Below are 12326 nucleotides of genomic sequence, written 5' to 3'. Positions count from 1 at the left end.
AAGTAGTCTCACAATAATAAGCTTGATAACAAGTGAAAATGTCTGTATAATTTGTGCCATACTGCTGATGAAAACCCTTAGCCACCAACTTGGCTTTGTACTTGTTAACAATGCCATCAGAGTTTTCTTTCACCTAAAACACCCACTTGCAACCAATGGAAGTTTTGTTAGGAGGTAGAGGAACTAGACTCCATGTTTTGTTTTAAATCAAGGCATCATATTCAGTTTGCATAGCAGCCAACCAAGTAGGGTCAGCCAAGGCTTGCTTGGTGGATTTAGGTTCTAAATGGGTCAGAATAAGGGTAAGGTGAATTTTGTGTTGAACAATACAAGACTTAGATTTAGTTTGCATGGGATGAGTACTTTGAGGTAAGGGTTGGGAGATGGGGAAAAAGAGTTAGAAGGTTGAGTTATGGAGGATGAGTTAGATGTGGACTGAGGCAAAACAGGATCTGAAGGTGCAAAGGTAGAAGGAATAGGTAGAGAGGCAAGGGGGATAGAGGTTGAGGGCAAGGTGGACAGTGTTTGCGATTGGGTATAGGGGTTGGGGGAAACATGTCACAATAAGGGAATTTGGCCTCATTGAACACCACATATTTGGATATGTAAATTCTGCCATTAGAAGATAAACATTTATAGCCTTTATGCATACGAGAATACCCAAGGAAAATGCACTCTTGAGATCTGAATTGAAGTTTATTTTTGTTATAGGGTCTGAGGAGAGGACAACAAGCACATCCAAATACTCTAAGAAAAGCGTAGTCAATTTTATGTTTAAACAATTTCATAAGGAATTTCAAACTAAATAAAGGAACTAGGAAGTCTATTAATTAAATAGACACTGGTCAAGAAGGCATGATCCCAATAAAAAAGAGGAAGAAAGACTTTGGCCAAAAGAGTGATCCCTAACTCTACAATATGTATGTGCTTTCTTTCCACAACACCATTTTGGTAATGTGTGTGAGGACAAATGACTGTATGAAGGATGCCTAGTTCTTGAAGATGTGAAAGGTCTAAACTCCCCACCTCAATTAGACTGGACATATTTGACAGGGAGTTGAGGGCCTATGCCAACAGTTGGCATTATTATGACCAAACTTCTGACAGATGTAACACTGAATATTTTTACGTCCTTTTCCACCATGACATCCTCAACCGCCAAAGTAGCCACCACGACCACCATTGTAGTTCTGAAACTGAGATGAATCATCTGGGATGTGTTTTGATATTGTTTCTGATTGACAGACAGTGGCCGAGAATGTTGTTGTTGTGCAAAGTTAGCCTGAGGTGGATTAGGCACAAAAGACATAGTGGATGTTGAAGCTACATTGATCGAAACCATAGCTTGCTTCTTGAATTTGTCAATCCGAGCCTCATGACCAAAAAGAACAGTTTCAATTTCATCAATAGTGAGAGGTTCAAATCTATTATTGATTGCGAAACAGAGGACTTATAGTTTTCTGGTAAACCTTCAATAATAATGTCAACATGTTTGAGAATAGAAATAGAATCGCCAATAGCAGTAAGGGAATCAACAAGATTCTAAATCTCAGTCAAATAATCAGAAATAGTACAAACTTCAAGAGTGAGTTGATGCAGCTCCGTACAAAATTGTTGTGTCTTCACATTTGTGTGAGCATGAAAGTAGTTGTGGATCTTGTCCCAGAGAAGCCACAAACTAGTGCAGGGAATGAACTTTAAAAGAAGGAGAGTGGAAATAGTGGATTAAAGCCACAAGAGAAGCAATTGATCTTGTTGCTCCTAGGCACAATACTCAAGAGTGACATGACCAAAGTCACGATCTTTAAGAGTTGCAAACCATTCTGGAATCTATAGGTTCACAATAAAGTGATGAAGACAGTGTCCATGAATCACGGGCTAAACCTATGATTTTCAGAAAAGATAATTCAGAGTCAAGCTTTCTGTGATGGAGTGATTGAATTTTGTGTGCATCGAATTCTGATAAGGCGGCACGAGAACTCCATTCAATGGAGGATCGCCACCTCCTTCATTTCCTTCATTGGCGGAAGTAGGCATAGTCGTTTCTTCGTAGATCAACTAAAAGCTGGTAGTGGAGGAAAAAAAAGATTGAGGATAAAAGAAGAGTAGAAGAAGGAATCAATCAAATATCGAAAAAAAAAATCTATGGTGCGGATCGCAACCTAGCTCTATGATACCATGATAAAGTTTGATAAACTTTTATTTCTCATTGATCAAGAAAAAGAAAGACAATTTACAAAAGGATGGTGTCATCTCTATATAGAGAGAGACTAACTGTTGACTAACACAATCTGTTACTAATTAACTATAGTTAGAACTATAACTAACTGAGAGCTTACAAACAACATATAACAGAATACACAAAGTAAAAATGCTAGATGGAGTAAATATACTCTAATACTCCACCTTCATTGAATCAAGATCCTTGGATTCCTTGATTGTCACAACAATGTGATCAAAATAAGGAGTCAAGATTCTCATCACCTTGTCAACAATTTGTCGATTTGACAACACTTCATTGTAGGCCTTCATTGAATTAACAAGTGTTTGGATTCGATTGATCTAACAACACTTCATTATAGGCCTTCATTGAATTAACAAGTGTTTGGATTTGGTTGAAGTAATCAGTAATGGACTCTTGATCACTCATTGACAATAATTCATATTGTCTTTGAAGAGCTTAAAGCTTTACCTTTTTGGTTTTGTCTGCATTTCCATAAGCTTTGTTCAAGATGTCCTAAGCTTTTTTTGTTGTTGTAGCCTTTGAAAATTTTCTAATATTTGTAGCATCTACACACTAGTGAATCAAGAGCTGGGCTTTGCAATCCATTTTCTTGGCTTCTTTGTGTATTTTCTTTTTCTCATTCGATGCATTTCTTCCTAGTTCATTAAATTCGTTCTTTACGATTTCTTCCACATCCTATAAACAAAAGATTGCATCCATATTCAAACACCAATCATCAAAGTTTTTTCCATTAAGCACAAGTAACTTTCCTGGAACAAAACCACTTGAACCCATCATAGTTTCTAGTCACTAATGCTTTAGAGTATCACACAGAATCAATCTCCACCTCTTGTCACACTGGTCCCTAATCAATGGCTCTAGATACCAATTTGTTGGGAAGAAGACACTCACTTACTAAGTGTTAAATAAGGATTAGAGATAGAAGTTGAAAGTAATTGTTATTGGTCACACACAATCACACTTCAATAGATACAATTAGTTGCCTTTTATAAGTAACTTAGAATGAGAGTCATATACTCTTTAATCTCTAAATAACTAATAACATATTAACTGACATTTGAATTATATCATAACAAGAAATAAAAAGAAAAGAGAGAAAATTTGGATTAGTAGAGAAGAGGAAAATCAATAAATTATATGAAATTAATATAGTGAATGATATGTAAAAATTTTATCATCACTTGTTTTCAAAACTTTTTCCTCATCACTATTCAATAATTTAAGTATTATGTTTCACAAGTCGTTTTTGTGTGTTTTCTCTCTATCTCTCACTATCATTCACTTCATTTTTGTGGACAATTCTTTTACAAAATGCTTAAAACAAAAGAAAATCTTTGTTTGTGAAAAGTTTTCAAAAAATACACAACACACAATTCAACCTTCTTCTATTAGGTTTCTTTGTTATTTCAAATTGGACTTATAGTTAGCTTGTGCCTTATTGCATAAATGAATTTAGGATTTTTGATTTGCCATGCTATAACTCACAACCTACATCTGTAACCGGCCCAAATCCACTCCATGAAATGTAGGTGTTAGGCATAAATTTTGGACAAATTAAATTTGAGCCTTTTTAGCTAGACCTTATCATGCCTCAATTTGAGTATAGCACACAAAAAGTCATTACAAATTAGGCTTGACCTTATTTTAGAAGCCTAAATTGAATATAAATTTTTCTATCCTAACTCATTGTAGCTTATGTCTTGTATCGTGTCTAAGACCAACTTGACTCGAACCTACTTGATGAAATGTTAGACTTAGACTTCAAATTTTAAGTAATATTTAAATATAAGTCATTTTAACCCTGTTTAGACTTCATATACGACACATATCTTACAAGTGATTGGCCTAGCCCAACCCTGCTTGATAAAATATTAGACTAAAACTTTAAATTTTGAACAAAATTAAAATATGGGTCTTTTAGCCCAAATCCTACCCCCACAAAATGTCAATACAATTTAAGGTTTCATCAATTTAAAAGCCTAAATTAAAATTGAAATTTAGACTCGATCCACTATAGTTATAGTTAGTAACCCACAATCAACGTGGTCTCTACCTGTTGAATGAAATATAAGACTAAACTTAAAATTTCGAATACAAATTAAATCTAAATTTATTCTACACTTTAGATCTTATCACAATTTCATGAGTTGTCAAAATTAGTCTGATCTAATGAGCTAATCCCATAGTTCAACAAGTTGGGTCAAATTCTAAACATAACCAACAAGCCACAAGCTAGTTCAAACTCAAGAAAAACATGTCATATCATATGTATTTGACCTGATATTATTTTTATTAATTTTAATTTTTAAAAATCATATAAATTTAATATAAAAAAAGGTCAATTTGACCGGCCAAATTGGTGATCAAGCCAACAAAAACACAACTCAGGTAAAAATCAGACTAAGTCGGATTAATCTAATTTCCAACTTTTAGAGTCCGTTCTGTAGAGTGGAAAAAAATAAAAAGAAAATAAATTGAAATAGAAGTTTTGAATAAAAGCTCCACTTAAAACGAAGCCCATGGTGCTAATTATTTACAAAATTTACAGATTGATTACTGGTAGGTATAAAATTATCATCTTCAATTCTAAAATAGGGATACTCACTCAAGCTGTCAAACTTGGAACTTGGTATGATAGACTTGAATTATGGTAATTATTGCGACGACAAATTTTATGAAGAATTTCCTAAATGCTAAGACACGCTTAAATACAAAGCTGATGGAAATCAGCAGAAAAGATTGATCTGATATTTGCGATCCCACTATCACTTGATTTTCACGTTTCTTTATAGAGATAAAATGACAAATGCTTTATAGATACATTTCATGTAACATTCTCTGCCAAAAGAGAAAAAAAACAAAACAAAGAGAAATGTTGAACTGAAAGGCAATCGTCAAATCATCTCAACATGTTGTAAGCAGGTAAATCTTTCACGCTGGAAATGTCTTCAAGAGCAAGCTCACGCTCTAACTGCGTTCTTGTGGACTTCAAAACATCCTAATGAAAAAAATTAAAAATGAATCAGGAAATTGTCAAATAATAAAAAAAAATAACTAAGCAATGGACAAACACAATTTAATGATGCATTACATTAAATTCCATATATGTCGCACGCTTGGCTAGCCACTGAGCATCCATCATTTGAAAGGCTACACAAAAAAGGATATCAAATGCCATTTCATCCTCTTCAAGCAATTTGAGAAAATGAATTCCAGACGAAGAAGATGGAAGCCCTGCAAGGAAAATAGTTGCATCAGATGAGTTTACATGTGAGTGTGAGTAATAAACAAGCATCAATACTAGGTGCAAAATGGGAAACCCCCAAAATAACCTTAAATCTGTGAAGGTGGCATGGTGAAACAAGATTCTACAATAAACTTAACTACTTAGAGCAGAGAATAACCATCATTAAAAAAGCTTAACTTCTTCTCAAGAGAATATATGCTACCTGCTTGAAGATCCAGCATCTGTGCTAACATAAAAGAAATATTGATTCCAGCTACTGCAAATGGATATTCCCACTCAGCTCTGGTTCCATCTTGTTTATGCAATAATCGCTGGAATGAATCCTATGACAGTGACAAGTAGAAACGTGCTTAACTAACCAAAATCATGCTACTTAATAAAGTATGTAACGCATTGTGTAGACCTGCTGTTTTCACACAAGTGTAAAGCAGAAAAACGTTATAAAATATGCACAACGAACATAAGATCAACTACTGCTTAACATAAAGCCTCAAGTAGAAATGCACAGGTAAAAAAGGCTTTAATAGTAAATTGAAAATTTATATATTTGAGAGAAATATGAAGGTTGCGTGTTTATGGTGGACTCTCTTTGGTCTTCTGCAAGAGATTTTTCTTAAGGAAGCTTCACTCTGATATACAGAGAGATTGGATAGCTGTGTAGGACTTCATTTTTTTTTTTAACTTAATAGGCTCACTATTTTGAGGGCGAGCCCTGGTGCAGCGGTAAAGTTGTGCCTTGGTGACTTGTTGGTCATGGGTTCGAATCCGGAAACAGCATCTTTGCATATGCAAGGGTAAGGCTGCGTACAACATCCCTCCCCCATACCTTCGCATAGCGAAGAGCCTCTGGGCAATGGGGTACGAAGTTTTTTAATAGGCTCACTATTTTCTTACAGTTGTTCCACTTTTAGCCACTAAAGAGGACAGACTGTGGATACAGCATCACCTCAGGAAGCAACTCATTTTCAAAGCCAATGTAATCTAGTAGTTTTTCCATTTTCTTTTAGTTTCTCCTTTTACAGGGATACCTTATCTTTATCTCAGAAATTTTCCTGTTTTCTTTTATAAAATATTTTTTATCAGAAAAAGAAAATATTTAAGCTTGACAACAGAAGAAACAATGTATCTGGATCTACAGGATTTTAAAACTCCCTCCCCCCAAGGCAAAAAAAAAAGGTTAGCAGATACATAAAATACAGTAGTTTATTTTCTTAATCACAATGGAATATTATATAGCAATCTGGTAATTTCTGAATCAAAGTGTATTAGAGTATTCTTACTCGTTAGTTAACTGTCACTATGCTGACAGTTAACTGTTAGTGAGCAGTCAGTTTGTTAAGTTACTTAACTGTAGTTAGTTTTCAGTTACACTCCCTATAAAAGAGCTGTAACAGAATTGTGTAAACTTATCTTTTCATTTTTCAATCAATGAGAAATTTTAGCTTTCAGCTTCTCTCAAATTCTATCAAAGTGGATAAATTATGTGCCAATTTCAATCATGCACAAGTAGATAGAAGTACCACAAAGGTAATAAAGTAAAGCACTCTCTTTTTACAAGGATGGGGTAGAATTTGGCCTAGAAAGAGAAATCAGTAAGCAAATTAAGCAAGGACAGTGTGTGCATGAACACAAATGCAATGGAAGAAACTTACAGGATACTTCATCGCAAAGAAGATGAGATTCTCTAATGAAATAAATCCTCCACCCCTGCACACCATGGTTAGAAGAAGTTCATATTAACTAATCACAATTTCCAAAAAAGCAAAGAATGTAAAATTGACTGTGTAAAGATCAGAGAGTTCAAGGAAACTACTGTTGGAAGATCATGAGTAGGAATGAGAAATATCTTGTTAAAAAATAGTCTGTTTCTGGAAATATTTTTTGAATAAAATATTTTAACAGAAAATGATTGATCCGTATACCCTGTTCCATTATTTTTTGAAGCAACTTCTGCATGCCATAAGAACATGCCAAGGGATTGTAACCCATTAGTTCCAAAAGTACACAAGAAACTACCCATCAAAATCCAAAATTGAACTATCAAACATCTAGAACAACAATCTGCAAGGACAGTGTATTAGCCCATGATTATTACAGCAGTCAACAGAGTGCATAAGAGGGTCAATATGTTCTCATCCATTTCCTATTAGTAAACCAATGAAGCCTTAATGGTCTCAGATAATATTTTTAGTCTTTGACCTGTTGCTGAATAAAACCCTATCCCTACCCAAGCTCCCACCCTCTCCCCTTAAAGTTAATGCATTGCTTTAGATTGCACACCTAAAATCTGTTGAAGGGTCTGAACCTTGCCATCCCATTTCCTTCCAAAGGTCTGATTTAAGCGAAGGAAGCTCCCTGTCAGGGTAAGCCAATTTCCACAATAATTTAAGTGCATCCTGCAACCAAACAAGATTGAAAATGTCATCCTATTGTCAATAAAACAAAATGTCTGTTACATATTCTATTGACTATTTATATTATAGATTCTTATAAAAATCCTAGGGGTAGATTAGATACGCATGCTATATAGACATGCTCACATGCAACAAATAGTCATTGTGCTTGTCCACCTTTCAGTACATCCATGTGAGGCAAATTAATATTTAAATTTTTCCTATCCTCATACGCAAGCATGCATGCAGATTGCAGAACGAAATAGAAAACCAGCTTCATGAATTGATATCAAAAGGTACAGATGAAGATGATAGCAACATCAAAACAAGTGAAAAATAAACAGATAGGAAGCAGGAAATAGTGGCAAATGTCAGTAAAGTGATATGAAAATTAAAAACAGAAAATGCATTAGTTACATACTTGGTGCTCTGCTTTAGAACCATCAAAGGGGACTTCAAGCCGTTGCCGTAGGTTTCTTAGCCTGTCTTCCTAAAAAAGAAATACGTGTGAAATAACTACAAATATCTATAAACAAGAAAAGCAGGCAGTCAGAAGTTATAAACAATAAGTGGCAATATATAGCATATAATAATATTCTTAAAGACAACAGCAAACAAACAAACACCAAAACAATCATCAGTTAAAAAGACTACAGATGCTCAACAAAACAACCAAAATCCCAACAAATCAGATGTTTGAGTAAACAAAATTATAAAATGGAGAGAATAGTCTATCAAATCTCAAAGTTTTCTTTTTCCATGCAAAATTTTCCATTTATGATTCAACCAAATACATCATCAAATTTCAAAGACATATCAACTGCCCACCTATGCCTTACAGCAAACATACAAGACACTGCAAGTATGCAGTAATTGTAAACCAAATCCAGCAATAATATCCTATCACATGCTTGAGTATATTATCAGAATTTCCCTTGCACCATCTGATTCTCAAAAGAAGGGTGGTTGAATTAAAGGCTTTGATGTTGATTGATCCAAATTCATAATTTAGATCAACTGTATTTCAGATAAGGTTCATAAATTTCTGACATTTATATTATAGAAAATACAAATTTTAAATAATTCATATGAATTCATTTACCCAAGAATTAAAGTAGAACTTGGTTACTTGATTTTGGAAAAAACAAGCACATCAGAATTCCAAATAAGATTTCAATAGACATACCTGCAGAGGGCTTAGAGATGGAGGAAGCATCCTATTGTTTTGCATGTTTAAAGCAGCAGAAGGAAAAGATAGAAGACGCCCAAGAATAGATCCAGATCCTAGTACAACATTTGCTGCAAAGACAATATGAATAAAACTAAATAAGGCTAAAGGTCACAAAATCACCATTAAAATCATGACATGTTGCAGGTCTTGCTCCTTATTTGTACACACAGCAATGACGAAAAGATATAGAAAAAACATACATGAAACCCAGATGTTAACTATTTATATTATAGGTTCACATTTTTTCCAAGCGTCATAAACAAGGCTCTTTGAAATATAATATAAACAGTCCCACTGTTAGTAAGTTCATGTATTTTCAAAAACTACATATTCCAAGCAATGCTTCCCCCTTCTATTCAAACCTCATACGCTGTGCACCAATCACCATGTGATTGAGCCCCCAAACTCAATTACTAGCCTATTATCAATCACCTTCCTCCATCAGTTCAGTCAACTAATACTTACAAGTTCCACCAGAAATGATCAATTATGCAAAGTTCACAGCCCAAAGATTAGTTCTTAGTTGCGAGTCTAAATGAAAGGCCTCAAGGAAAAGAAAGATCTTTGACTTTCTTTGCTTGAAGAGTGCCCAAAACATTGGATTTTATTCACCCCATAATTACCAGTGATAGAAAACATGTCCACAAACACTTATAGCATTTATAGCATGGAATGCGTGAACTACTATCACAAGAATCGTGCTTAACATTAAATGCAGGGCTTTCTCTGAGAAAGTTAGGAACAAACATGTCAGTCAGCATATGCTAGAACAGAGAGAAGACAACTTCCTAATAGGAAAAAAAAATATAACATCATTAGCTTAGCTGTAGTTAACGAACACACTCACAATGTAAAAACAGTTAGGCATTGCTATATGCTAACATCAGTGAAACAACCTACTACTCAATTACTCATATTGTATATGAGAGGTAAACCAAAACAGTCATCCACCACATACCTAACCACTGTGCCCATTGTGCAATGAGGTTTGAGAATATGAATGTCCAATGAAACTGGGCCTTCTTCCTCTCATCATCCCATAGATCTTCAAGAGTACATATCTGAATGACATAAAAACAAAGAATCACAAAATGTAAAACCATTTAAAAAATGAATTCAGCCTGCCCCCATTTAATATACAGTTTCTCACCTTCTTATTCTCAATATAATCATCATCTGCCAGCAAGGGCTCACTCAACGAATCTAATCCCGAAGTCTCCAAATGCTCCTGCCTTTTGCCATCAACATCCCCATGATGGAGTCTTCTCCTCAACGTTCTTGAGGACATTGATATGAGTTTTTACTATAGGCCAGCCTACAAGTCAATAAAGGACCATCAAGTTCAATAACATTATGATCAATGTTTTCAATCAAAAATCCATTAATTTCAATTTCCATGCATCACACCAGCTAGGACTCTATAATTTTTCAATAACCCACTTACAAGCATTATTTTAATCCGTTTCAGATGTTGACAAACATCAAAGCATGCGTAATTTCCTCTAATTTCCCTAACCCCAAATACAAGAGACATCAGAAATCAGATTACTCAAATAAAACAACACGAACTAATAGAACTGAATTTCAATAACAGAGAACGCACATAAATCAAAATTGCACAAAACCCTAAAACTGACCAATTTACCGATTAAAACGAAAAAAAAAAAAAGAAGCTTTTTTTCTTCTCGATTGATACCGAGCCGAATAATATGAAACGCAAATCAACTGAATTGGGCTGTTCTTAAAAACACCTGAATTTCAAAGAGGGAAAGGAAAGGAATCTTTGAATGGAAATGCAAAAATAATTAAAAATTAGGGTTGATAAAACAGAATTAAAAAAAATGGTTGCTTAATTCTATTGCTATTGCTTTTCGTGACTGATAAGAATAAATAAAATAAAATACATTGTGGTGTGTTACCAAAAAAATTAAGAATGTGTGTGGCCAGCTGAAACGCGTTGTTGTTCTGGGTGGGCTAACTCTTGACGATTTGTGAAGGATTCAACATTAAGAAAAGCATTGAGAAAAGGGGAGAAATAAAAATTAATGAAAATGAAACTCCCAATTCCCAATTCTTGCTGCTTCCATGTGACAGGAATTTATAGTCCTGTGTCAAATCACTCAAATTCGCCATTCTCCTCTACTCTATTTTAGTGTGCCATTTATTTATTTATTTATTAATAGGGGATACTCTAAATATTTAAAATAATAAAAAAACAGAAATTAAATACAGTTAAATAAAAAAAATTACAGAATAAAAAAAAACTATCAATAAAATATGGACATGAAATGAAACGAGAGTATTTCATCTATTATTAATATCTATATAGATTATGTGTCACTTCCTTAAAAAAACTATTTATCAACTATTATTTATTTAATTATTAGTTAAAAGAGAGACACTTCATTCTTTTATCTGTATTTTTTATGATAAAAAACAAAAAAAATGGAAGAAAATTGTAACAACAATTACATTAGGTTCATGGAAAAATGGAAACCACTATATATATTAAAGGATAGTTTAAAAATAAGCAATATGTACAGCAAAAAAGTAATTGTCATCATTAATAATTATATATTATATATTATTATTGTTAATCATAATAAAATAATAATTAATAAAAAATATTTTTTTAAGATTATCTGCTCTAATTTATAAGTTATATTATGAATTAGAATATACAAATTAAAGGTTAATTCTTTTTTCCACTGCAATTAAAGAGTATTTTATTAACATAGCATAGCCTAAAATTAAAGAGTAATTCTTATTCTCTTTTTTTTTTAATATTTTTCCCTTTCATTTTCTAAATGTGTATTTTACATATTTTTTCAATAATCAACCAAAAAAAATCTCTATCAACAATATCATATTACTTTCTTTTATTTTTATCTATATGTTATTTTTTTACTCTCATACTTTTCTTTTATAGATTAAATTTCAATATTTTTTCTAAAAAAAGTACCTCAATCATTTAAAATAAATTTGTATAATAATTTAAATTATTCATCATAAATCTAAAATACAATTTATGTACTTAAAAATATTTCATTATGAAATTTAGTTGTAATATATTTATATTTTAAAAATATTTTCTTATTGTAAATTTTAATTATATAAAAATAAATATTAAACTTGTAGCATAGCCTAAAATGCCGATTGAGTTGGAAAGCTATATCCTACGACCATTGAAATTTTCTTTGCAAGCAACAG

General features: G+C 33.1%; 1 protein-coding gene across 5 annotated transcripts; it reads right to left on the bottom strand.

Moving 5' to 3' along the window:
* Positions 1–4860: 4860 nt before the first annotated feature.
* Positions 4861–11229, bottom strand: LOC114405703 (ELMO domain-containing protein A-like). Of its 5 annotated transcripts, none has more exons than XM_028368169.1 (11): positions 11036–11228; positions 10561–10627; positions 10267–10431; positions 10075–10177; positions 9072–9184; positions 8307–8375; positions 7773–7888; positions 7145–7199; positions 5695–5815; positions 5337–5479; positions 4955–5243 (listed from the first exon to the last, which is right to left on the bottom strand). In XM_028368169.1, exons 3-11 carry the CDS (start codon positions 10402–10404, stop codon positions 5145–5147), a joined length of 957 nt encoding a protein of 318 aa, XP_028223970.1. In that variant the 5' UTR covers positions 10405–10431; positions 10561–10627; positions 11036–11228; the 3' UTR covers positions 4955–5144. The 5 variants fall into 5 exon arrangements, with proteins under 5 accessions (XP_028223969.1, XP_028223970.1, XP_028223971.1 ...); XM_028368170.1 differs by lacking the exon at positions 11036–11228 and adding an exon at positions 10762–10874; XM_028368168.1 differs by lacking the exon at positions 10561–10627 and having other exon boundaries at positions 4861–5243; positions 11036–11229.
* Between the last annotated feature and the right edge of the window lie 1097 nt (positions 11230–12326).

Source organism: Glycine soja, chromosome 3 (genome assembly GCF_004193775.1).
Source record: "Glycine soja cultivar W05 chromosome 3, ASM419377v2, whole genome shotgun sequence".
Lineage (NCBI taxonomy): Eukaryota > Viridiplantae > Streptophyta > Magnoliopsida > Fabales > Fabaceae > Glycine > Glycine soja.
Note: the sequence above shows the minus strand (reverse complement) of the source record. Positions and strands in the feature narration are given on the sequence as shown.

Bases quoted from the DNA above. Each gene is read 5' to 3' on its own strand.
- LOC114405703 (XM_028368168.1), bottom strand. From the start codon at position 10,404: ATGTCCTCAAGAACGTTGAGGAGAAGACTCCATCATGGGGATGTTGAT. The intron at 10,178-10,266 runs GTGAGAAACTGT...TATGTCATTCAG, and splicing joins ATTATATTGAGAATAAGAAG to ATATGTACTCTTGAAGATCT. The intron at 5,816-7,144 runs GTAAGTTTCTTC...TCACTGTCATAG, and splicing joins TCTTTGCGATGAAGTATCCT to GATTCATTCCAGCGATTATT.